The sequence below is a fragment of the Eptesicus fuscus genome, chromosome 9 (genome assembly GCF_027574615.1).
Source record: "Eptesicus fuscus isolate TK198812 chromosome 9, DD_ASM_mEF_20220401, whole genome shotgun sequence".
Lineage (NCBI taxonomy): Eukaryota > Metazoa > Chordata > Mammalia > Chiroptera > Vespertilionidae > Eptesicus > Eptesicus fuscus.
Window position 1 is genome coordinate 32,887,539 of NC_072481.1, and position 25,732 is coordinate 32,913,270.

Sequence of the window (25,732 nt, forward strand, 5' to 3'; positions counted from 1 at the left end):
CCTTCCTTTTATCATCAGGGGGAGCATCTTATCATGTTTATTTACTGGTACTTGTCCTCTTCTAAACAAAAGTGTGTTTTGTTGAAACCTTGAATTTTTCAATTTTGCATCCCTTAATCCCTAATCATTATTAAGCATCCAGGGAGTGTTTGTTGGATGAACAAAGAGTAATGCTGTGCAGAATAAGTGAGATAATAAATTGAAACTACTAAAGTACTATTTTTTAAAGTATATTTTATTGATTTTTTTATAGAGAGGAAAGGAGAGGGATAGAGAATTAGAAACATTGATGAGAGGAAACATTGATCAGCTGCCTCCTGCACACCCCACACTGGGGATGTGCCTGCAACCAAGGTACATGCCCTTGACCGGAATAGAACCTGGGACCCTTGAGTCCGAAGGCCAACGCTCTATCCGTTTAGGGCTAAAGTACTATTTAGTGATCCATTAATATCAATTTTATCTATGTCTGGAGTCGGGAGGTGAGTGCTCTAATGCTCTTGATTTCTTCCCCTTCACAATCCGGGATGATTGCTGTGAACTCTGAGATTCCAAGAGACCTGGTTTCTCTGGGTCTTCTCACTGTGTGTTTTGGGTAAGTCAATTTCTTTGGCCCTCTATTTCTCTGCAACAGTTTGAACAGTGTGTACAGATTGCATCATGCTTATCGAAAAGGGCTAAAAGCATAAGATTAATTTACAATAAGCATATATTCATGTATTATTTGAATAAAAAATAACTGTCAAAATGTGCTCTGTATCTATTTTTCCGTTCTGCTTGTTTGCTTATTTTGTTTTTTGGATTCCAGAAATAAATGAAATCATCTGGCCACAAAAACAGTAAATGTGAAAATTTATAAGAATAGGGAGAATAGCCCTGACCGGTTTGGCTCAGTGGATAGAGCGTTGGCCTTCGGACTGAAGGGTCTCAGGTTCGATTCCAGTCAGGGGCATGTACCTTGGTTTCGGGCACATCCCCAGTAGGGGGTGTGCAAGAGGCAGCTGATCGATGTTTCTCTCTCATCGATGTTTCTCTCTCTATCCCTCTCCTTTCCTCTCTGTAAAAAATCAATAAAATATATATTTTTAAAAAAGAATAGGGAGAATAAAACTACAGAGATAAGAACAGGACTAGTAAAGGAAGCTGGCTGCCTTTGTAATGACCTTAAATTTCTTTTTAAAATATGTGATTTCATACTTGGCCCAGCCTCTCATCCATCTTTTTTCTCAACTCTCTAGTGCCCTCTACTGCTCAGGTGTTCTCATTTCAATTAAGCAAATAGGATTAAGGGAAAGTACTATTTATGGCCTGTCCCTGACCTTAGTAACCTATATCACCCTCGCCACACCTTGCTCTATTCTGGCTTTGCAACCAGCACAAGGGACATAGAGCTCACAGTCTAGAGGGGGACACAGACTTTTAAGGCATTATATAGCTATTACAAGCATGACAAGAAATATTTCTGGAACAGAAAGGACTCTGAGCCAGGCACTCTGCTAAGCACATTGCATACATGAACTTGTAGTCCTACTGACAGTCATACAAGGGATCTGCATTTATAGAAAAGGAATCAGGGTCACAAATGTGATTGGCTCAAGGTCACAATGGATTCTGACTCAGATCTGTCTGCCCTCCGAAGCCAGTCCTTTCCAGTACATTACAACAGAATAAACCAAATGGTGTGAAACACTGAGTGGGAACATCTAAACCTATTTTACAGAGGAGAGAATCTCTGATTTGGGCAGAGAAGGGTGGTCCACACATCAAGAGCAGCAGTAAACAGGGGCACAAAGTTGGGACCTATTCAGAGAATAGAAGATTGGGTGGGGTGTGGAGGAACAGAGGCAGGAGATGAGGCTAGAATCAGATTGTACATGACCTTATAGGCCAGGCTAAGGAAGGTGGGCTCAAAATCCAAGGTCAGCCTTCCCTACCTGGGCATAATATATTCAGGGATCTCCCAATGTGATCAGGGTTTGAGAAGCCACAGGTAAATGTGGCATATCACCTGGAATTTCAATTTTACTCAAAGGCTTGAAGAAAAGGCAATCTTGTTTTCTTTTTATAAAAGATGTACTGTGGAATTGGATGTAAAGTAGTATGAATTTTAAAATAAAACTGGTATTTGAAAGACATTTCCCAGTTGCAGTAAGTTGCTTCCCAATGAGAAAGTGTTTGGAAGTTGTAGACTCTTTGATGCCATTAGGGGTAGGCTAATAGGGGAGTTATAGGGGAAGCATTGCTATAGGTGGTGGGAAACCATGGATTGAACTCCACTGAGGGCTTTAGTCTTGGGCTGGCTGGGACTCAAAAACATGAACAGGAACTGACTGTCTTTGGAGAGCTTTCAGTCTAGGCTTTATGAAGCTGAGCAAATAAAAAAAGTTCCTTTCCTCTTCCCCATCTCCTTGACACATACCTCTTGTAACTCATCCATTCTTTTACTTAAAAGATATTTACTCTACAACAACTCTCCCACTTCTTGTGTGACCTTGGACAAGTTACTTAACCTTTATGTACCTCAGTTTCCTCATTTGCAGAACGGTAATATAATAATACTTACTCTATAATGTCACAAGGAGTGTCATAGTGAGAATTAAATGAGAATTTGTATAATGCTCTTAGAATAGATCTGGAACAAAGTTCAACCCTGTTTAAACATTAGCTATCACAACAATATTATTATTTTTAAAAAATATATATTTTATTGATTTTTTTACAGAGAGGAAGAGAGAGGGATAGAGAGAAACATCAATGAGAGAGAAACATTGATCAGCTTCCTCTTGCATACCCCCTACTGGGGATGTGCCCACAACCAAGGTACATGCCCTTGACCGGAATCGAACCTGGGACCCTTGAGTCCGCAGGCCGACGCTCTATCCACTGAGCCAAACCGGTTTCAGCACAACAATATTATTTGTACAACTTCTACAGCTATTGTATTCCAGTCATCACCCAGCACAAGCCTTTGGTCATTCCTGTTGGGAGCAGGGGGTGGGTCTGGAAGGAATGTAGAGATGAACCAGATTTCTTATTGCAATTGTACAGACTTATATATAGGAGGTGCTCAAATTGCTTGTTGAATGAATAAATAAATGTCTTCCTACTAAACTGCAAGCTATTTAAATGCAGGGACCATTTTTCCTAGCTGTTGAATTACTAGAAGGAAGCACTTGGTGAGGCACACAGTAGGCCCTTAGAGATTATGGAACTAATGAATGTATGGGGAGATTACAGGCAGAAAGTGACTTAAGGCCACAAAGCTGGCATAGATAAAGTGCTGCAGAAAGACTGCCATCAGTTTTAGGAATGGAAGGGCCAGAGGAAAAGATTTGAACGCCAAAGACGAACAGTGTGAGGACTGGCCTTAGCGAATGAGCTGAGCGGATGCGCGCAGACCTCCGCCGCGGCGCGCCCGCCCAGGCCCCGCCCAGGCCCCGCCCAGGCCCCGCCCAGGCCCCGGCCTTAGCGAATGAGCTGAGCGGGTGCGCGCAGACCTCCCGCGGCGGCGCGCCCGCCCAGGCCCCGCCCCTCCGCCGGCTCCCGGGGCCGTGGGGCTGGACTCCGCGTGGCCTGGGCCGGAGCGACAGGTTAATCTCATCTGGGCGAGCTGGAACCATGGCTGGCGTGGTGGACTTCCAGGACGAGGAGCAGGTGAAATCGTTTCTGGAGAACATGGAGGTGGAATGCAACTACCAGTGCTACCGCGAGAAGGACCCGGATGGTAAGCGCTGCCGGCGCGGCCTGGGAACACGTGGGAGCCCCTGGAGGAGGGGCCGGGGCCGGAAGGTCACGTGAGCGACCTCCAAGGGGATCTGGGAGGCGGCCGCGCGCCCGGGGCACGGCGGGACGGGACGGGGTCAGTGGGACACTGGCGACCTTGCGCGTGTTGGGTTCCACGAGGACTGTCCGGACTCTCCGTGGGGCAGTGCTCTGCCGGCTTCCACCTGGAGGCCGGCCGGGAAGGAGAAATGCCAGGGCACTTGGGGTAGAGGGACTGGGGACCTATCAGGGAACAGATAAGATTCCCTGTCCTCATGGAGCGTACATTCTAGTGGGGGGGGGGGGAATTGGACAATAAACATAAGGAAATAAACGAAATCGTGGGTTAGAAAATAGTAAGTGCAATGGGAAGAAGTGACTGAGCGGTGTCGGGAATTGTGGAGGGCAATTTTAAATGGAGTAGTCAGGGGGAATCACTGAGAAAATGGCGTTTGAACTAAGCGTTGAGAAAGGGAAGGGAGATCGATGCCAGGCGGAGGGAACAGTGAGTGGCAGGGACCTAGGACATGAATGTGCCCTGTGTGTGCTGGGAACACTGAGTTGACTTGAGTGTGGGGTGAATGGTGGTGTCCAGAGGGGCCACTCAGAATCCAGTGCCTCTGGGTGGTTTTCTTCCTCCTACTTTACTTATTTATTGGTTGATTGGTTTTAGAGGGAAACATTGATTGGCTGCCTCCTGCACTCGGTCCCACTGGGCGGGAAACCCACCACCTTTTGGTGTATACGGGTCCACACTCCAACCAACTGAGCCACACTGGCCAGGGCTTCCTACTTTATTTTTATAGAGGAAAAAAAAATGGCACTGGCCCTACCTTATAATGGCTTGCAGCCTAGTTCCAGAACATGATATAACTCTTTTTTGTTTGTTTGTTTTTCCCATTGATATTTTTAGAGAGAGTGGAAGGGGGTGGGGGACATCGGTATAGACAGATACATCCATTGGTTGCCTCCTGAACCTGCAACCCAGGTACGTGCCCTTGACTGTGAATCAAGCCCAGTGTGCCCGTGGATGTTCTAACCACTGAGCAAAACCAGCTAGGGCGATATCGCTATTTTTTAATGCTAATCAACTGCGCAGAGTTGCTCTGTATTATATAATGCTTAAAAAGAACCCAGGGTTGTTCTTTGAGAGCTGGTCCATGTCCTAAGTGGAGAGAGAATTCACAGGAGAGTTACTTGAGCAGGATGGTTGGGAAAGATTTCTGGTGTTGGTCAGAGGGAGTTGGTCTTCCCCGATCACCTGTTAACCATTCCCCCAACATGCACAACAAACAATCTTATAATCCTGTTTCATTTCAATCATAACATTTATTACTGTTTGAATACATCTTGTTCACCTATTCACTTACTGTGTTTACTCCTCTAGAACAGTGGTCGGCAAACTCATTAGTCAACAGAGCCAGATATCAACAGTAAACGATTGAAATTTCTTTTGAGAGCCAAATTTTTTAAACTTAAACTTCTTCTAATGCCACTTCTTCAAAGTAGACTCGCCCAGGCCATAGTATTTTGTGGAAGAGTCACACTCAAGGGGCCAAAGAGCCGCATATGGCTCGCGAGCCGCAGTTTGCCGACCACGGCTCTAGAATGTAATTTTTTAGGAGGGCAATTGACTGTATTCCCAGCTTCTGGGATAGTGTAGTGTTTTGTGCATAGATGAACATAGATGGTCAAATACCGTTTGATTGAAAATGAATGAGAGATGGGTGTTATTGGGGATGAAGAAGGGACAGGGGAGAGATGTTAAGGAGAGGCTTGCTGGGACTAGAGCCTGCCAAGGAGAGAGGATATATTTCCAACTCCTTTGGTAGCTGCTGTTTCTCCTCTGTTGTCAGACTTCACATTCTGAGCCTGGCTGAGGGGTTAGGTACAGTCATCGAAGCACCCCTTTCTCGCTGCTACAAAGACTAGCCTATGGACCCGTTTGGTTTTCTGTGTTTGACTACTGAATTTCTGAAGCAGTTCCGAAGCCAGCAGAGTTTCAGTTACGGAAGTCACTGTGTCTTTGGGCTGGCCTGGCTGGCAGAGCAGAAGGGCTGGTGAGAGGAGGAGTCCGCGCAGGGGCCAAGGTCTCCCCAGTCCTTAACATTGCTCAGTCCCTGCCCCAGGGCAGACAATGCCTTTGTAGGAATGCTGAACACCACCTGCATTCCTTGTCACACCTCAGGAGAACAGAGGCTGGTCCTAAATGAAAGACACATCTGGCCTGTCACACCTTGACCCTCCCGACTGCTAAGCAATGGCCCCAGACGTGAAGAAAAGCTCTTGCCCTCTCTTCACAGGTTGTTATCGGCTGGTAGACTTTTTGGAAGGGATCCAGAAGAATTTTGATGAGGCTGCCAAGGTGTTGAAGTTCAACTGTGAAGATAACAAGCACAGTGATAGCTGCTACAAACTGGGAGCCTATTATGTGACCGGAAAAGGTAAGGAGGGCCTGCTTTCCTTGGTACTTGTCATCGGTAGTAGTGCTGACCTCACACTGAGCCCGCTTTGCAGAAGGGTCCTCACAGGCATTGGGGGAGCACGTTGCAGGAAGATTTGGAAATGAGTTCAGCAGAATGGAGAGGGGAAGAGGACAACCTTTTAAGTTAGGCAGACCTCAGGGAATGTTACTTGCAAGTAGTGAGTGGGATCTTGAGCCAGTCACTAACCTCTGTGCCTTTTACATCACTTATAAAATACTTCATAGGGATTTTGTGAGGATTAAAAAGGATAAAGTGTTATATTGTAAATCAGCGAGCTTGACAGAAGACGCCTTAGTGAGCCAATTAATTGGGAGTCTTTATTAACGCCAGCGGGCCCAGAGGGAGATGTCTCCCAAATTTCTGAGCAAAAACATGGAGGAAGCTTCTCCTATTTTTATATCTTTCTAGCTCTTTGTCTGCAGACTTTACACAGAGCTCTGTGTAAGTTATTTTTGCAGACTGCTTGTACCCTTGGGCACATATCTAACAAACATAAACACCTGGCATGAGAATATGGGAGTATTATCAGTATCAGCCCCTTATGTTAGATGGCTAGCTTGCAAGGTCAGACAGTTAAGTTTATCTTCTCTATTATTCAAGCTAAAAAAGCAAAGTCATTTTACAGAATAAGAGACCATCTAAAAATAACAGTTGACTTACAGAACAAGGGACTATCTAATAGCAGAGAATTTCAAACAGCAGTTTTTCCAAAAGAGGGATTATTATACTTCAAAAGTAGGTAAGGCATAAGTACATGCCTGGCCCAGAGGAGGGGATCAGTAATGGTTAATTCCCTTCCATCTATCTTTTCTCCTCATACCCTATTGCAGTCATTACTGGAGTAGTTTTTAAGTTATCTACTCTAAATAGCAAATTATCCTAGCAAATTTACTTCACATAGTTTCTTTGGGTCAGGAATTTGGGAGTAGCTTAGCTGTGTGCCTTAGGGTCTCTCATGGTTTTTTTAGACATTAGCCAGGGAGTTAGGGGTGCAGTTATTTGAAGACTTGACTGGAACTGGATTTTCCCATTTTAAGATAACTTACTCATGTGGCTGTTGGTAAATACTTCCTTCTGTTCCTTGCCAGCTGTTATCAGGTGACCTCAGTTCCTTGTGACATGGATCTCTCTGTGTCCTCATGCCATGGCATCTGGCTTCCTCCGGAGTGAGTGATCCAAGAGAGAGAGCAAGAAGGAATCCTCAGTGTCTTTTGATGAATCCTCAATGGCCTAACCTTAGATGTCACACATGTTTCATTCCCATCACATTCTATTTATTAGAAGTGAGTCAGTAAGTCTAGTCTACATTAAGGGGAGAGAACTTAAAAGTCCACCCCTCAAAACCAGGAATATCAAAGAATTTATGGACATATTTAAAACCACCACAAATAGGGAATATGACCTTTGAACAGGCAGCTATTTTTTTTGCTCACCAGATCATGAGCTTCTTGAAGATGATTCATTTATCCTTTGTTCCCTGTGCCCAAGCCTGGTTGGAGAGTTGTTCAGTGAAAGTTTGATGAAGAAGATGTCTTTTTAATTTTCTGGAGCTGTGTAGATTATTTCTGCTTTCACATGGGACATTGGGTTTGTGGTAGTCCCTATTTTGATGAAAGTTTATCATCATCAAGAATATCAGTTTCTGCCGAAACCGTTTTGGCTCAGTGGATAGAGTGTCGGCCTGCGGACTCGAGGGTCCCAGGTTCGATTCCAGTCAAGGGCATGTACCTTGGTTGCCGGGCACATCCCCAGTAGGGGGTGTGCAAGAGGCAGCTGATCGATGTTTCTCTCTCATCGATGTTTCTAGCTCTCTGTCCTTCTCCCTTCCTCTCTGTAAAAAATCAATAAAATATATTAAAAAAAAAAAAAAAGGAATATCAGTTTCCCTTCTGATGCAGAGGGGCGTTTCTTTAACTTAGTAATTTTCTTAATATTCTAACCTAAGGAAATAACTAAAAATGTAAATAAAGGTGATGTGCAAAGATATTCACCCCAGCATTATTCATCTGGAAAATTTATCATTAATTTATAGTGTATAAGCAGTACATAACTGCATTATATTAATTTTTAAAAAAAACTTGTCTACCAACAGTAGCAGCTTAGTTAAATAAATATCTTCCATTGGATGGAATGTTATGTAGCACATTAAAAAATGTTTCTGCCCTGGCTGGTTTGGCTCAGTGGATAGAGCGTTGACCTGCGGACTGAAGGGTCCTGGGTTTGACTCCAGTTGGGGGCACATGCCCGGGTTGCGGGCTCGGTCCCCAGTGGGGGGCATAGAGGAGGCAGCTGATGTTTCTATTTTTCTCATTATTGATGTTTCTATTTTTCTCTCTCCTCCCTTCCTCTCTGAAAAAAAAAAGTTTCTAAAAAATTTTGTTGATGTGGGGAAAACTTATAATATTCAGTGAAGAAAGCAGAGTACAAAATTATATATGGTATAAATTCAGTTATATAATATAGTGTGCAAAACCAAAAATGTCTCTGGATTTGTGTCCTGGTAAAGTTTTGGATTCTTTTTGTCTTTATACCATATTTTACTATATTTTCCACAAAGATTTTGAGTTCCTTATTGAATTAAGGAAAGACAGGCTTATTATACAGACTTATGTGATTAATTATTGTGCACTGAGCCTTTTTGTTGTTGTTCTAGTGCTCCTTTGTTGAGCATACTTTTAGTATTTTCTATCTACAGTGAAACAAGAATTAAACATGACCAGTGTGTATGGGGGCAGGGGGCACATTTATACTAATACCTGTTATACCTAGGAGAGCTTGAGAAGGATCTTCAGAGAGAGACATGTAAAGTACCCTGTTTAATGCTGGGACAGTGTCATCATTTGGGGTGCTGTCATAGAGGAGGAGGCATTGAATCTGGTGTTTCAAGGACAGAGTAGATTTTTTTTTGGTGGAGGTGGACTAGAGTTATGTTCCAGGCAGAAAGAAGGTGAGCAGGTGTGGGGAAAAAAAACAAACAGTGGTAGATGCCCTGGCCAGTGTGGCTTATTTGGTTGGGCATCATCCCATGCACCAAAAAGTTGCTGATTTGATTCCTCGTCAGGTACATACCTGGGTTGTGGGCTGGATCCCCAGTAGGGGGATGTGCAGGAGGCAGCTGATCGATGTTTTGCTATCACATTGATGTTTCTCTCTCTCTCTCCCTTCTTCTCTTTCTCTAAAAATTAAATAACAGTATTTCAAAAAATAATTTAAAAATAGTAAAACAAGTAAATTTCTTAAAAAAAAAAAAAGAGTAGGCCGGGCTGGCATGGCTCAGTAGTTGAGCATCAACCTATGAACCAGGAGGTCACAGTTCGATTCCCCGTCAAAGCACATGCCCAGGTTGTGGGCTTGATCCCCAGTGTGGGGTGTGTAGGAGGCAGCCAGTCAATGATTCTCATTATTGATGTTTCTATCTCTCTCTTCCTCTCCCTTCTTCTCTGAAATCAATAAAAATATATTTTGTTTAAAAAAGAGTGCTAGAGAACAATAATTAATCCTCCGTTAAACTAACATTCTTAAATAAATTTCTGTAGGTGTTTAAATCAAAGTGGTCCCATTAATAGATCTTTGCTACTCAAGCCCTTTTGGATTGCTGTTTATTAGACCTCGAGCCCTGCCAAGTCTAAAAGCCAATACTGTTGGCTCCTCCTGCCTACTTCTGAGATAAAGGATTTTATAATCTGTGGTTTTGCCCTCTGTTCCTGAAAACACGCCCCGTGTTCTTTCTTGACACAGACTGGTTAATAACTCTCCTTTTACCAAGGATAGCTGGGGCAGGGGAAAGAGTGGGAAGCCAAAGAACCCACTTTTAGCTGATGTTGTGACATCAGGCAAAGCATTTTCCTTCCCTGAGCCACAAATTCCTCATTGACGAAATTAAAAGTAATAAGGTCTGCTCATACCTTCTTTGTAAGTTTTTTTCTGTGCATCATATGAGAGTGGATATGACTGCTTTGTTAAACTGTAAAACATTCTATCATTTTGATCAGGTCTGGTTTGTATTGGTTGCTGCAGAAGTTACTTTGGATTGCACACCCACGGAGTATTTGGGTCACATGTTTTCATTTGTAAAGCAATTTAAATGTCCTATAAAAGGAAGGGGAAAATAATTCTGACACATATCTCTTTTATGACATATTCTGCAGCCAATGAAAGATACTAAGGGGTTTCTAATGGGGAGTGACGAGGGCTCATGATTATAACATGTAAAAATAATACCAATCTACATAGACCAAGGTCTATGTACTAGGAGGAAATACATCAAAATTTAAATAGTAATGGTCTCTAAAGATGCAAATAAAGATTATGTGCAGAGATACTCCAACATTATTCATCTGGGAAATTTATCATTAATTTATAGTTTATAAGCAGTATATATCTGCATTATGTATGCTTCCCCCTTTCCTATTTTCTCTTCTAAAAAATAAGATTACTTTAGAGGAGGAAATAAGTTGATGATAAAGCAAATAAACCTTTATCTAGTCAAGACCATTCTTGTGAGGTCCATACTGCCTATAGCTATTTATTGAACAGTTCTACTTGGAGTTCTCATAGACATCTCAAACTTAACCTTTTGCACTCGGATATTGATTGTGACTTGACACGGTTAGCATTAGAATAAAGGAATAGAGAAAAAAGCAAGCGAGTGCAAAGGGTTAACAAATCCATTGTGGAATTCTTGTTTTCTTCTCCCTCCTATTTATTATATCCTGGCTAGTTTATCTTTAAAATATGTCTCAAATCTGTCCTGTTTCTCCCTTTTCTGCTATTATTCCTATCCACCCCACCCGCCTTTCCTGCTTGGGTTATAGTTAGGAGATTTTTTTAAAAAATATATATTTTATTGATTTTTTACAGAGAGGAAGGGAGAGGGATAGAGAGTTAGAAACATCGATGAGAGAGAAACATCGATCGGCTGCATCCTGCACACTCCCCACTGGGGATGTGCCCGCAACCAAGGTACATGCCCTTGACCGGAATCGAACCTGGGACCCTTGAGTCCGCAGGCCTACGCTCAATCCACTGAGCCAAACCGGTTAGGGCTATAGTTAGGAGATTAATGCAAGTCCCCAGTCTTCTTTCCAGATGCAATTAAAATGAACTTTTAAGAACTTTGTATATTTTAGCCATGGATTAGCTAAAATATACAAAGCAACTGTTTTCAGGCATTGGACAACAGGCCATGAAGTATTGTGATCCCCGAGAAAAGGAAAACACATAAGGTGATCGCCATCCATGATTGCTTTCGATTTCCTCTTGAAAGTATTTTCCAGACTATGCACAAGGAGGTGAAGCCAAATAGAGCATGATAATCGTGCTTAACTAATGAGCAGAGGTCAGAGTTTCCAGCTACTGAGGAAGTGGAATTCGCAGGACAGGATACCAGAGAGGAATAAGCTACACAGAGGAACTCTAGAAATCCACATAGGCAATCTCTGAAGTCTTTGGCCCAATATTAAGCTGCACAAGGTCTCTGAGAGACCTTGCAGTAAAAAATATTGAGGAGCTATGGAGTGGTTTGAGTTCCAATCAGCCAGAGAAGAGGGACCTCAGTGAACACCACAAATATTCAACAGAGACTCCAGAAAGGCCATGGTAAGACTACTCTAGATCTGCTCTAACAAACTTAAATACAAGCCTCTAAAGGATCAGGCTAATTCACTAGTAAATTAGCTAGCTACCTGCCAGAATAAAACTCAACAGTCCAAACTGTACAAAGTATCATCCACAATATCCAGCATAAAATAAGGAAGTACTAAATAGTAAAAAAAAAAGAAAAAAAAAGGCAATTAATAGAAATAGATCCAGATATGACACAGATACTGGAATTTACAATTGAGAATTTAAAAACAGGTATAATAACTATATTTAAGGGTTTAAATAAAATATAGACATAATGACTGAACAGATAGGAAATCTCACTAGAAATATTGAAATTATAAAAAGAACCAAATGAAATCCTTAATCCTGCAATTGAAAGCTGTATCCTATATAATAAAAGGCTAATATGCAAATAGACCGAACAGCGGAACAACCCAAACAACCGGTCACTATGACATGTGCTGACCACCAGGGGGCGTGTGCGGAACATGGTGGGCATTGGCCGTGGCGGGATGATGGAGCAGGTGAGCTGGGGCGCCAGACCAAGGCGGGGTGCCAGTCACTGTCATCGGGGTGAGCCTCTGGTGATTACTGAAAATTCTTTGATCCCCGCGTGCCGTGGTTCCGCCCAGCGCTCGCACCTGCTGCTGGCGCTGGAACCGCCACTCGCACCCGCTGCCAGCTCTGGCCCCACTCGCACCCGCTGCCGGCGCCCGAGCTGCCGCTCACACCCGCTGCCAGTGCCCGGCGCCAATCTCGATCACTCAGCGCCATCAGCGGGTACGACTGGCGGCTGCTGGCCCTGATCGCCCCTGAGGGCTTCTCCACCTCCCCCTGCTCGTGAGGGGCGATTGGGGCAGCAGCCGCCACTCGTACCCGCTGCTGGCACCGGCCCCAATCGCTCCGTGCCGTCAGGGGGAGGGGCCGGGCGGGGCCGCAGAGGATGGGCTGAGACCTGCCCCTGTGTCTACCGCAGCCTCTTGGCCCACACTGCCTTAGTTTGAAATTAAAAGTTTACTGATCAGGCTTAACAGCAAGTTAGATACTTAAGAAGAAAATAATCAGTGAATTTGAAAAATCAGTTATTTGAATAAGAAGTATCAATATTATCTAAATTGAGGCACTGAGAAAAAGGAAAAAATGGACAGAGCCTCAACCTGTGGGGTTTCAATATACATCACTCTAACATGTGTATTGAAGTCCCAGAAAGATAAGAGATTGGAATAGGAAAAATATTTAAAGAATAAACATTTCCATCATATTTGATAAAAAAATATCAGTCCACAGATCTGTGAAGTTCAGTGAACCCAAGCAGGTTAACCAATGAAAATCACTCTTAGACACAAACCAAAGACAAAGAGAAAATATTAAAAACAGAAAATGGCATTGAGGTGAGAAAACAACCACTTCTTATCAGGAACAACAGGAAAACAAAAGAATACTATCTTTGAAATGCTGAGAGAAAAAACTGTTAAATTAGAATTTGACTTTAGCAACAACATCTTTAAAATTGTGGCTCAGTTGATTGAAGTGTCATCCCATGCACCAGAAGAGCGCAGTTTTGATTCCCAGCCAGGGCACATGCCTAGGTTTTAGGTTCAGTCCCCACTCAGGGTGTGTGTAGGACGCAGCCAATTAATGTGTCTCAGACACATTGATCTCTCTCTCTCTCTCTCTCTCTCTCTCTCTCTCTCTCTCTCTCTCTTTCTCTCCCCCCTTGCTCCCTCCTTCCCTCTCTAAAAAAAATAATAATTGCCAAAACCGGTTTGGCTCAATGGATAGAGCGTCGGTCTGCGGACTGAAAGGTCCCAGGTTCGATTCCGGTCAAGGGCATGTACGTTGGCTGCAGGCACATCCCTGGTAGGGGATGTGCAGGAGGCAGCTGGTCGATGATTCTCTCTCATCGATGTTTCTAGCTCTCTATCCCTCTCCCTTCCTCTCTGTAAAAAATCAATAAAATATATTTAAAATAATAATAATAATAATAATAATAATTTTACAATAAAGTAAAGTAAAATGAAGATGAGATAAATTCATTTTTAGCTAAATAAATTCATGAGTCACTAATGAGTCACTATATTATAAGAAAGTTGTTTGGGTTGGTGGAAAATGATAACAGATAGAAACTAGGGTCTATACAAAAAAAATAAAGCACATTAGAATATGTGTGTAAAAGGAAAACTTTACTTATTCATGTATTTAAAAGACTGTTTAAAGCAAAAGTAATAGCAGTATATTGTGAGGCTAATATATACTAGGTGTACCAGTTAATTGGATTTTTTTCAATAGATGGAGTTACACATATGTTGATATATATGCTGTTTGATGTGTATGCTATTTTGTCGTATTGACAGCAAGCTTCAAAACTTTCTATGTCAAATTTGCTGAAGGTGTTAACATCATATATATTTTTACGCTTAAAAATGTCGAATTTCATGCCAAAAAAAAGTTTTAATTCATTATTTTGAAGAAAAGTAGTACTGAAAGTTATTGTATACTTTGGGAAGCTTATGGTGAACATGCTCCATCTCAAGATACTTGTGAATGATGGTTTAAACGCTTTATTTTTTTTTTTTTTTTTTAATTTCTTTATTGATTAAGGTGTCACATATTTGTCCTCATCCCCCCATTCCCATCGCCCCCCCTCCCCACGCATGCCCCAACCCCCTGTTGAACTTAACCGTTGGATAGGCTCATATGCATGCACACAAGTCCTTTGGTTGAACTCTCCCCCTCCCCCCACCCTCCCCTATCCTCCCTCTGAGGCCCGATAGTCCGATCGATGCCTCCTTGCTTCTGGTTCTGTTCTTGTTCCTCAGTCTATGTTGTTCATCATTTCCCCTAGATGAGCGAGATTATATGTCACTAGATATATACTTATGAGAACTGAATGTGAGACGAGCAATAATAGTTATGCTGACAGGCAGATGGATCAGTCTGTAGTGAGTTTCTTTCTGGACCAACAGTTCTTTTGAGACCCAATTTCAATGTCCACCAGTTCCTTATGTGTACATGTCAGCACTGACCCCTCAGCTCTGGATGGTGGACAAATGGTGGTAACGGAGGTCCGACTCCCTCTGGTTTGGTCTCGGCCGGACCCAGGGGCACGGCTTCACCCGGACTAAGGGGCACGTGGCCTCACCCAGATCTAGGGACACATGGTCTCACCCGGACCCAGGGACGCTTGGGCTCTCCCAGACCCAGGGGCACGTGGCCTCACCCGGGCCTAGGTGCACGAGGCCTCACCCGGATCCAGGGACACATGGTCTCACCCGGATCCAGGGACGCCTGGCCTCTCCCAGACCCAGGGGCATGTGGCCTCACCTGGACCTAGGTGCACGAGGCCTCACCCGGATCCAGGGACACATGGTCTCACCCGGACCCAGGGGCGCTTGGCCTCTCCCAGACCCAGGGGCACGTGGCCTCACCCGGGCCTAGGTGCACGAGGCCTCACCCGGATCCAGGGACACATGGTCTCACCCGGACCCAGGGACGCTTGGCCTCTCCCAGACCCAGGGGCACGTGGCCTCACCCGGGCCTAGGTGCACGAGGCCTCACTTGGATCCAGGGACACATGGTCTCGCCCGGACCCAGGGACGCTTGGCCTCTCCCAGACCCATGGGCACGTGGCCTCACCCGGGCCTAGGTGCACGAGGCCTCACCCAGATCCAGGGACACATGGTCTCACCCGGACCCAGGGACGCTTGGCCTCTCCCAGACCCAGGGGCACGTGGCCTCACCCGGGCCTAGGTGTACGAGGCCTCACCCGGATCCAGGGACACATGGTCTCACCCGGACCCAGGGACGCTTGGCCTCTCCCAGACCCAGGGGCACGTTGCCTCACCCGGGCCTAGGTGCACGAGGCCTCACCCGGATCCAGGGACACATGGTCTCACCCGGATCCAGGGACGCCTGGCCTCTCCCAGACCCAGGGGCATGTGTCCTCACCCGGGCCTAGGTGCACGAGGCCTCACCCGGATCCAGGGACATACGGTCTCACCCGGACCCAGGGACGCCTGGCCTCCCCCAGACCCAGGGGTACGTGGCCCCACCTGGGCCTAGGTGCACGAGGCCCCACCCGGATCCAGGGACACATGGTCTCGCCCAGACCCAGGGACGCCTGGCCTCTCCCAGACCCAGGGGCACGTTGCCTCACCCGGGCCTAGGTGCACGAGGCCTCACCCGGATCCAGGGACACATGGTCTCACCCGGATCCAGGGATGCCTGGCCTCTCCCAGGCCCAGGGGCACGTGGCCTCACCTGGACCTAGGTGCACGAGGCCTCCCCCGGATCCAGGGACACATGATCTCACCCGGACCCAGGGGCGCTTGGCCTCTCCCAGACCCAGGGGCACTTGGCCTCACCCGGACCTGGAATCCGGCCTCACCTGGACCCAGGGGCACGCGGCCCCACCCAGACCCAGGGACGCGAGGCCCCACCCATACCCGGAGGCGCGCGACCACTCCCGAGCCCAGAGGCACGCAACCCCGCCCGCACCCGGGTCCCAGCGGGGCCCCGTCCTCCCGATCCCAATTCCCGCCGGTCAACCCCCCCCGAGCAACCCCCCGGCCATCCTGCCAGAGCTCCAGGACGGCCGCCGCAGAACTCGTCGGGCGGCTGCTCGGCGAAGCTCCGGTGCGCCCGGTGCGTGGCGGCGGGCCGGTCCGGCGTCGCTGCGCCGGCCCCTGGGTCCGCAGCGGCAGCCGGTCGCCGAGCATGCGCACCCGGCCGCCCCCGGGGCACCGAGATTCCTGAAGGACTCGGAGGCCAGCAAGCGCGGAGTCCCCCACCCCACGTCTCACAGGGGCCCGTCTGTCCTTGCTCGGCAGCCAGTGGAGCCGCCCCCTCAGCCGGAGACCGCCGGGGGGACCGCGCCGAGCACGCTCCAGGTCGTCACTGCGTTGCCAAAGTGTGGTCCTTGGGTCATCTGCATCAGCATCATCCCGCATACCCCTCTTTTATTCTAGCTGCAGAGCATCCACTCAGCCAGCCCTACGGTGGTCTTGGGTGGTGTCTGCTCCGCTCTCCCGTCGCAGCCTCAAAGTTGTTGTGGCAGGCAACATCAAGGCCTCCGCCCTATGCCTCCATCCCAGTCCTCCCTTGTATAGTTAAGTCTTGATTGTTGCTGGTGCCACCGGGAGGGCTCTCTTTGTCTATAAAGGAAGAGTTGCTGTGCAGGAGACACTCCTATGGGCCGGGTCTTGGTGCAGCAAGGCTTTGGCGCTCACTGAATCTGCCTGTTGGATGTGTCCCTTATGCGCGTGGTTGAAGTCTGGTGTCATTTCCCACAGACCACCAGATGCCCTCGTTTCTGGGTCCCCAATGGGGCGTAGATCAGCCACTGCCTTAGGCACTCAGCAGGGATTACAGCAAAAACTGTAGTTTCCTCCTCCTGTCTGAGTGGCCCTGGAGCAGTCCGACTAGAACAGCAGTTCATCTGGTCCGCTGCCAGAGGGCAGGCCACCCACATGCATAAGCCGTTGCTTGGAGCGTAGGTGCGCCTGCAAGACTTGCGGGGCGGGTCTTCAAAACGTGCGGGGCGGGTCCCAGGGCGGGGCGGGTCCCAGGGTGGGGCGGGGTCTCAGGGCGCCAACAGGCCATGGCACGGCGAGCCGCAATGGTTGCGAGTCTGCTCCTTCTGCCTTCCAAGTTTCTAAGTCCCTTCGTTCCGCGCTCTAGCGCAGCAAACACTAATTGCTGGGCGCACCTCCGCAAGAGTCCCGCCTCTCCCCGCAGGCATCTGGGTCTCCCGCGGGTCCCCAGAAGCTGGATTTCAGGGTGATGGAGAGCTAATCTCCCCTAGGTTTGGAACTAAAGCCCCTTTCCCCCGCCACCAGTCCGACCCATGCGCCTCCGCACCTCGTCCCCTCCGATTTCGCTGGTTTCCTCTTCCCTCTTAGCTGTAAATCTGCCATTCAGCCATCTCTCCTGTAGTTCTGGGCTGCAGACGCTCCGTCCTCCAGTCGCGCCCCTGAAACCGCTGCGCGAGGCGCAGTTCGCAGTTCCTTTGTTTATCTTAGCCGCCTTCTTGATTCTCCTCTGTCAAAATGGCTAGAGGACTTGAATGTAAGATGAGAACTCCTAAGAATCCTCCAAATCGGTGTTGGCGGCGTCCGGGGCCCCAAGGATCTCAGTGCGCAGCTCGGCCAGGTCGGTGGCGCGGGTGAGCCCCTCCTGTAGAAAGATGGTCTCTTCCTTCACCGAGAGCCGCTGCGCCGAGTCCGCGGCCGCCGCCACAGCAGCCGCCGCGGCGCCCACGAGTCCATGGCCCCGGCTGCGGTACTGAATGAGAGGAGCAGCTGCCCGGTCTGGGGAGACGCGAGCAGCAGTCGCCACCCTCACCAGTCCATGTTTCAGTTGTATTTCCGAAACTGCCATGCGAGGCAACAGATCAGCCTTTCACCTCCGCCGCCATCTTTTTTTCTCGGTTCGGTTTAAACGCTTTAAAAGTGATGATTTCGATGTGAAAGACAAAGATTGTCCAGGTCAACCGAAAAAGTTTGACGACCAACAATTACAAGCATTATTGGATGAAGATGGATGTCAAACTCAAAAACAACTTGCAGAAAGATTAAATGTTGTTGAGCAAACAATTTCTGATCGTTTACAAGCAATGGGAAAGATTTTAAAGGAAGGAAAATGGGTGCCACATCAACTGAACGAAAGACAAATGGAAAACCAAAAAGTCATCAGTAAAATGTTGCTTCAATGGCACAAAAGAAAGTCTTTTTTGCATCGAATTGTGTCTGGCGATGAAAAGTGAATTTATTTTGAGAATCCCAAACACACAAAATCATGGGTTAATCCATGTCAACCATCAACATGGACTGCAAGGCCAAATCGCTTCGGAAAGAAGACAATGCTCTGCATTTGGTGGGATCAGAAAGGTGTGGTGTATTATGAGCTTCTAAAACCAGATGAAACCGTTAATACTGATCACTACCGACAACAAATAATGAATTTGAACCACACTTTGATCGTAAAATGACCAGAACGTGCCAGAAGACATAGCAAAGTAATTTTGCTTCATGAAGACACACCAACACACACTTCAAAACCAGTTAAAGACACGTTAAAAGATCTTGCCTGGGCAGTATTAACCCACCTGCCGTATTCACCAGACCTTGCTCCTTCAGATGACCACTTGTTCAGATCGATGGCACATGCACTTTCTGAGCAGCACTTCAAAACATACGAAGAAGTGGAAAATTTGGTCTCTGAATAGTTTACCTCGAAACAAGAGGAGTTCTATTGGAACGGTATCTGCAAATTACCTGAAATATGGGGGAAATGTGTAGCTAGCGATGGACATTACTTTGAATAAAGCACTTTTGATGTTTCTTTTGAAATTATCGTGTTTTCTTTGATTACAAAATCCACATTATTAACCGGTACACCTAGTATATATAAGTAAAGCATAAGAGTAATATATATATATGTAAAACATTACAGCAATAGTACAAAAATGGGAATGTGGTAAATGAAAGTTAATTGTTAGATTCTTATATGTGAAGTGGTATAATACTAATTCATGATTGTGATATGTTAAGGATACATATTATAATCACTAGATAAACCACTGGAAAAGAAGTATAAATAACAAAAGCCAATGATGAGAACAAAATTGACTATTAGAAACATACAATTCAAAAGAGTGCAAGAAAGAAGAAAAAGCAAAAACATTTGGGACAAATGGGAAAAAAGATTGTAGACTTAAAACCTAGCTATATCACTAATTGCACTAAATGTAAGTAAATAGGTAAAAGGCAGAGAATGTCAGACTTGATATAAAAGCAAGACCTAACTACTATTCTATATAATAAAACCCTAATATGCAAATTGACTGAATGGCAGAACCACTGGTCGCTATGATGCCTACTGACCACCAGGGGGCAGATGCTCAATGCAGGAGCTGCCCCCTGGTGGTCAGTGCGCTCCCCCAGGGGGAGCACCGCTCAGCCAGAAGCCGCGCTCATGACTGGCGAGCGCAGCAGCGGTGGTGAGAGCCTCTCCTGACTTCACTGCAGGTGGGTGGTAAGGAGCAAGGGGTCCTGGACTGCGAGAGGGATGTCTGACTGCCAGGGGGTTCGGGCCTAAGCTGGCAGGTGGACATCCCCCAAAGGATCCCGGACTGCGAGAGGGCGCAGGCCGGGCTGAGAGACCCTCTGTCCTCCATCCCCACCCCCAGGGCATGAATGTTGTGCACCGGGCCTCTAGTTTAAATGTAAAGGTGAGAGGAATATATTCTCAAAAGTGAAAGAACTCAGGGGGCATAGAATCTATCAGCTTTTAGAGAAAAATATCTAATAACCAATAAAGAGGTGAATCAAAAATAATTCCGGAATGGAGATGCTCTTATGGAAAGACCAGTGATGAGTTGAATCCATTTAGAATGAATATTGGGCTAATTAGGGTTACTGAATAGAATGTAAATAATATAAACCTTTATGACAAAAACACTATAACATTTACTGATCACTTATTATCTGCCAGGCTCTTTGTAAGTACACATTTAAACTGCTTCCAGCATACGAAGTAAGTACTATTATCCTTGTTTACAGATGAGGAAAACTAAGACTTTAGGGTTAAATAACATGTCTGAGGTCACATAGCTGACAACTAATGGAGCTGGGCCTGGAGCCTAGGTGTTCTGGCTACAGAGCTCAGGCTTTGTTAACCACTACGCTATGCTCTTTCCCTAAAGTGAAATAACCAACAAAAAGTAGAAAGTGAGGGAGGAGAGATGGAAGGAATATCCTCACATTTTCTAGTTGTGAGTCAGTAATCTCTAAAATTTAGTTAAAAAATAAAAGCAATGACTAACCTTTTAATATGTTTAATAATTTCTTTATAACTCTAAGGCAGGGGTGGGGGACCGTTTTTCTGCCAAGGGCCATTTGGATATTTATAACATCACTCACTTAGTATAAATTATTTCATATAAACCTATGTTGCCATGAAAAAAGCTCCTAGATTTATTGAATTTTGAGTCCTGCATGCGGGTGTCTTGGCTGGGCCAGACCAAATGTTTTTGTGGGCTTTATACAGCAGCCTGCCGATGTTCCCCACCCTTGCTCTAGGAGCCCATTTAGGAAAATTTTCTGGTGAAGAAATACTCATTTGAAATTCAGCAGTTTCTTCAGTTTCACTTCAGTTTTCTTCTGATAAATTCAGGTGAAATCAAAGTTAATTTTTTATTAGCATATGTAGCCCAGTTTTTCAAAGCACTTCTATCAGCTATGTATTCAGCCATCAAGCTGAACACTTGCTACAAAGATGACTAGAATGGTATTCTCCTAATGATGATGCTTATTTCTAGGTGGTGTATTTGGAAAGATTTCTTTAAAAAAAATAATGTTAAGAGATAGTTAGAAATATTTATATATACACTAGAGGCCTGATGCACGAAAATTTGTGCAAGAGTAGGCCTTCCTTCCCCTGGCTACTGGCACCGGCTTTCCTCTGGCACCCGGGACCCAGGCTTCCCTCCTCCAGCCGCCAGCCTCCCTCCTCCGGCCAGCCGCAGGCAACCAGGACCCAGATTTCCCTCCCTCTGGCTGGCCACAGGCACCTGGGACCCTGGGTGGCTTCACCCAGGCCCTGGCTTTGACAGGAAGGACATCCGGAATGATGTCTGGAAGACATCCGGTCTATCAGGTCTAATTAGCATACTACCCTTTTATTAGTATATATATATATATCTTTTAAATGTTTGTTGTTTGTTTTAAAATATGTTTTTATTGATTTCAGAGAAGAAAGCAGAGAGAGAGAGAGAGAGAGAGAGAGAGAGAGAGAAACATCAAAGATGAGAATCATTGATCGGCTGCCTCCTGCACGCCCCCCACTGGGGATCAAGCCCACAACCTAGGCATGTGCCCTTGACTGGAATCAAACCCGGGACCCTTCAGTCCGAAGGCCAATGCTCTATCCACTGAGCCAAACCAGCCAGGGCTATTTATATATTTTTTAAATGGGTGATGGTGTTACTGGTCAGGGACCTGCCCGAAGTGGGTCTGCCTCAGGTCAGCCTCTATTGTGTGGAGGAGAGATTTCACAAAACAATCCAGGTAATTTTGAGAATATGTTTGTTAAAACTGGGGACAGTGAAAGAAGGAAGGGCTTAGCATAGAAGAAGCAACAGCCCTAGCCGGTTTGCCTCAGTGGATAGAGCTTTGGCCTGTGGACCAAAGAGTCCTGGGTTCAGTTCTGGTCAAGGGCATGTATCTTGGTTGCAGGCTCCTCCCCGGCCCAGGCCCTGGTTGGGGCTCATGCAGGAGGCAACTAGTCGATGTGTTGTGTCTCACATCAGTGTTTCTCTCCGTCTTTCCCTCTCTCCCTAAAAATCAATGGAAAAATATCCTCCAGTGAGGATTAAAAAAAAAAAAAAGCAATAGAAGAGTCTAGGTGGTGCTCTGCTTTGGCATTCTAGAAATGCTATGGGAAAGAAGTGAGCCACGGTGGGGCTGCTGTCAGCTCACAGGGAAGTCAGAGAAAAGGGGGCCTTGGAGGCAGGATCAGGAGGAAAGCCCAGGATGAGCTGCCACTGCCCACTGCTCTCCTGGTTGAAACTCTTGTCGGGACCCTTAGCGTTTAGGAGGCAGTAAAAAGTTCATGCCTGAGAAGGGACATAGGTGTGCTCTACAATGAGCCTGCACTGAATCTTGGTCTTGAGTTGTTTTTTTCTCTTCTGTTGGCGAGAATCTTAGGGGATGGTTTCAGCAGAATATTCATCAGCTTTCCAGGTGCATTTTTAATATGCAGATACATCAAAATGAGTGTATAGGGGAGTTTGGGATTGTTCTTTGTTCTGCTTTACTGTTTTACTTTTATCTTGGGTCTTTCTGGCTTTAATGGGGTTTTTCTTATTTGTTTCCCAGACTTCATCTGTCCTTGGGGTTAGCTGGCACAAATGACATTAATTGGGTCTCTGTTTTCTATTTTCCCTGCCCAGGGTGACTTAAGACAGCAGTCGCCAACGGTGGTCCGCGGACCACTGGTGGTCCGTGAGGTCTGAAAGGTTGGCGACCTCTGGTTTAAGGAAACCTTTGGAGCAGCGGTCGCCAATCTGTGGTCCGTGAGGTCCGAAAGGTTGGCGACTGCTGATTTAAGATATGTATTCTCTGGTTAGGGAGGAGAGTTATAAACCATTTGCTCTCACGTGTCCCTGGTTAGGGGAGATAAGGTCTTTCAATTCATCAGCTGGCTGTAAGTTGTTCAAATTTGACTTTGTTTCCCCATTCCACTTGCTCAGGAATCTTCTAGCTTCTTACTATCCCGCCTAATGCTACATGGAATTTCAAATTTCCATTAATAAAAAAACAAACTAAAGAAAAAAGCCTTGTAATTAACTCTGCTTAAAATGACCCATTAGTGGTTTCCCATTTATTATTGCTCCTAGGATTCTGAGTCCAGGATCCCTAATACGACCCTCCGTACCCTGTAGGTTCTGCCCCCTGCCTGTCTCTCTAGCCTCCTTCCCTAGGATTTCTGGGTTCCAGCCACATGGGCTCTTCTTCTCTTTGTATCCTATTCCTTTTGCCTAGAGCAAGTCATATTTTCTTTCCCTTTTCCCCCCCATTATTTCACAGCTCAAATATCACTTCTTTAGGGAAGCTTTCCTTGATCTCACTGCCTAGTCCAGGCCAGAACCCTGATATATTCTCATAGCACCCTGTACTTTTCCTCTACAGTTGTCACACTTATATTCATGCATTTATTTTTGTAGTTGTTTAATGTTTGTCTCATTAGACCATAAGATCCTCAGACAGGGACAGAATCTGTTCCCCAGAACCTAGCATAGTAGTTGGCAAATAGCATACATTGAGTATATATTTAAATTAACAAACAGTTAATAAAGTGCTTATAAGATGCCATATTCTCACTGTAACCCCATGACGTAGCTATTAATATCATTCCCACTTTACCTTTACCTTTTTGGTGCCTTATAAGGTCTCATTTTAACGAGGCTCCATGGCTAAAAAAGCTGGGAGGTCTGCACTGGACCAGCCCACCTTCCTTCCGTGCTGCTTTAACTCGAGGAATGTGCTTTTTATTCAGGAATTGTTCCCTAGCTTTGGCCTGAGACATTCAGGCTCTGCCCTGGCCTGGATTTACTTTTTTCTTCTCTTTCCTAACTCCCAGGCGGACTGACCCAGGACCTGAAAGCTGCCTTCAGCTGCTTTCTGATGGCGTGTGAGAAGCCTGGAAAGAAGTCTGTGGAGGCATGTCACAATGTTGGTCTCCTGGCACATGATGGACAGGTCAATGATGACGGCCAGCCCGATCTGGGGAAGGCCAGAGACTATTATACAAGGGCCTGTGATGGCAGCTATGCCCCTAGCTGCTTCAACCTCAGTGCCATGTTTCTGCAAGGTGCTCCCGGCTTTCCCAAGGACATGGGCCTAGCATACAAATACACCATGAAAGCCTGTGACCTGGGCCACTTCTGGGCCTGTGCCAATGCCAGCCGCATGTACAAGCTGGGGGATGGCGTCGATAAGGATGAAGCCAAGGCTGAAGCACTAAAAAATCGGGCCATGAAACTGCATAAAGAACAGCAGAAAAATGTCCAGCCTTTAACGTTCGGGTAGCGTGGCCCACCCTCCTGTGCAACAGATGCGGGCACCTCCTATTCCCGATGCAGCCCTTGGAGATCAACCTGCTGGAGCAGGAAGACTTGGGACTTGGTATTAGTAGCCCTGGTTACATATACCCATTGCCCCAGAGTGTCACCTGCTGGGATGTAGTATGAAGTGTTTATTTCTTTAACTGGTGTGATCTGTAAAGAGACCCACATTTAACGGGGTTTTAGATCTCAAACTCGTATAGCTCTAAAAAACAGCAAACTAGAGAGCCATGGAGATTTTGCGGGGCGGGGCGGGGGGGGGGGGGGGTGTGTGGAGAGACAAAGAGCAGGAGATTGGAAAAATTAGCAGCCACAGGGCCGGAAGGAATGAGACATCATCGTCATCATTATTATTTTAGTTGGGAGGCTTGAAAATCAGGAAGTATCTTGATTTACATAACAGAGGGCTTAAGGGGCTAAGAACAGTCACGACTGCCACCCTCTGGCTTATGTAATCATTGGTGTGGGCTTTAGTTCTGCCTTTAGAGTCACATTTTTTCAATACATTCATGGAGATCTGGAAGATTAAAGGTCATTATGGTTTAGCACACTTTGTCCCTCAGAACAGAACCTTTTTAACTGTTCCTGTGAATAAACTATTTTGATTAATATTTTTGTTATTGGTGTTCTCTCCACATTCTGGGTAGAGATTATGTTCTTCAGTGGTTGTGCCTTTTCTTTTAAGAACATTTGCTTTTTCTGGTATCTTCCTAATTTGTCACTAGGGGGCGAGCTTGTCATTTTCCTGCTGACATCAGGACCGTTATTTCTGTCACCACCTGCAGTTTTTGTGCTTCCAGTGTTGCAGCTGTCTTAGAAGGAAGGTTTGCTGTGGGTGGTTCGTAAGCATAGCCCACCAGTTTCTCCAGTTGATAGAGGCAAGGGACTTTCCCAAGGGCAGACAAGGTCTAAAAAGTGAGCTTATTTTCAAAATATGAAGTAGCTTTTGTTGTGTTACAAAAATATTTGTAGGCCAACAAGCATATGAAAAGATGTTCCACATGGATAGTCACCAGGGAAATGCAAATCAAAACCACAATGAGATCATTATCATTATCTTACCCCCTTCAGGATGGCTATTATTAAAAAAAAAAAAAAAAAAGACAACAGGTGTTTCATCTTGAAGGGTGTTTGCTGGTTTCTGTTCTGAAAGAGCTGCATTTAATACCAGTCTTTGCAGGTGACACTCATGATCTCCGCTACTCAAATTGGTAATCACTGGGCCTGGTTGTAAAGAATAATGCAGAAAGGGTAT

The 25,732-nt window shown here is 45.9% G+C and overlaps 1 protein-coding gene across 1 annotated transcript; it reads left to right on the forward strand.

Moving 5' to 3' along the window:
• The first annotated feature begins 3,480 nt into the window (after positions 1 to 3,480).
• Positions 3,481 to 24,722, forward strand: LOC103284015 (cytochrome c oxidase assembly factor 7). Its single transcript, XM_054721070.1, has 3 exons — positions 3,481 to 3,724; positions 6,066 to 6,206; positions 23,994 to 24,722. Exons 1-3 carry the CDS (start codon positions 3,619 to 3,621, stop codon positions 24,440 to 24,442), a joined length of 696 nt encoding a protein of 231 aa, XP_054577045.1. The 5' UTR covers positions 3,481 to 3,618; the 3' UTR covers positions 24,443 to 24,722.
• Positions 24,723 to 25,732: the final 1,010 nt, after the last annotated feature.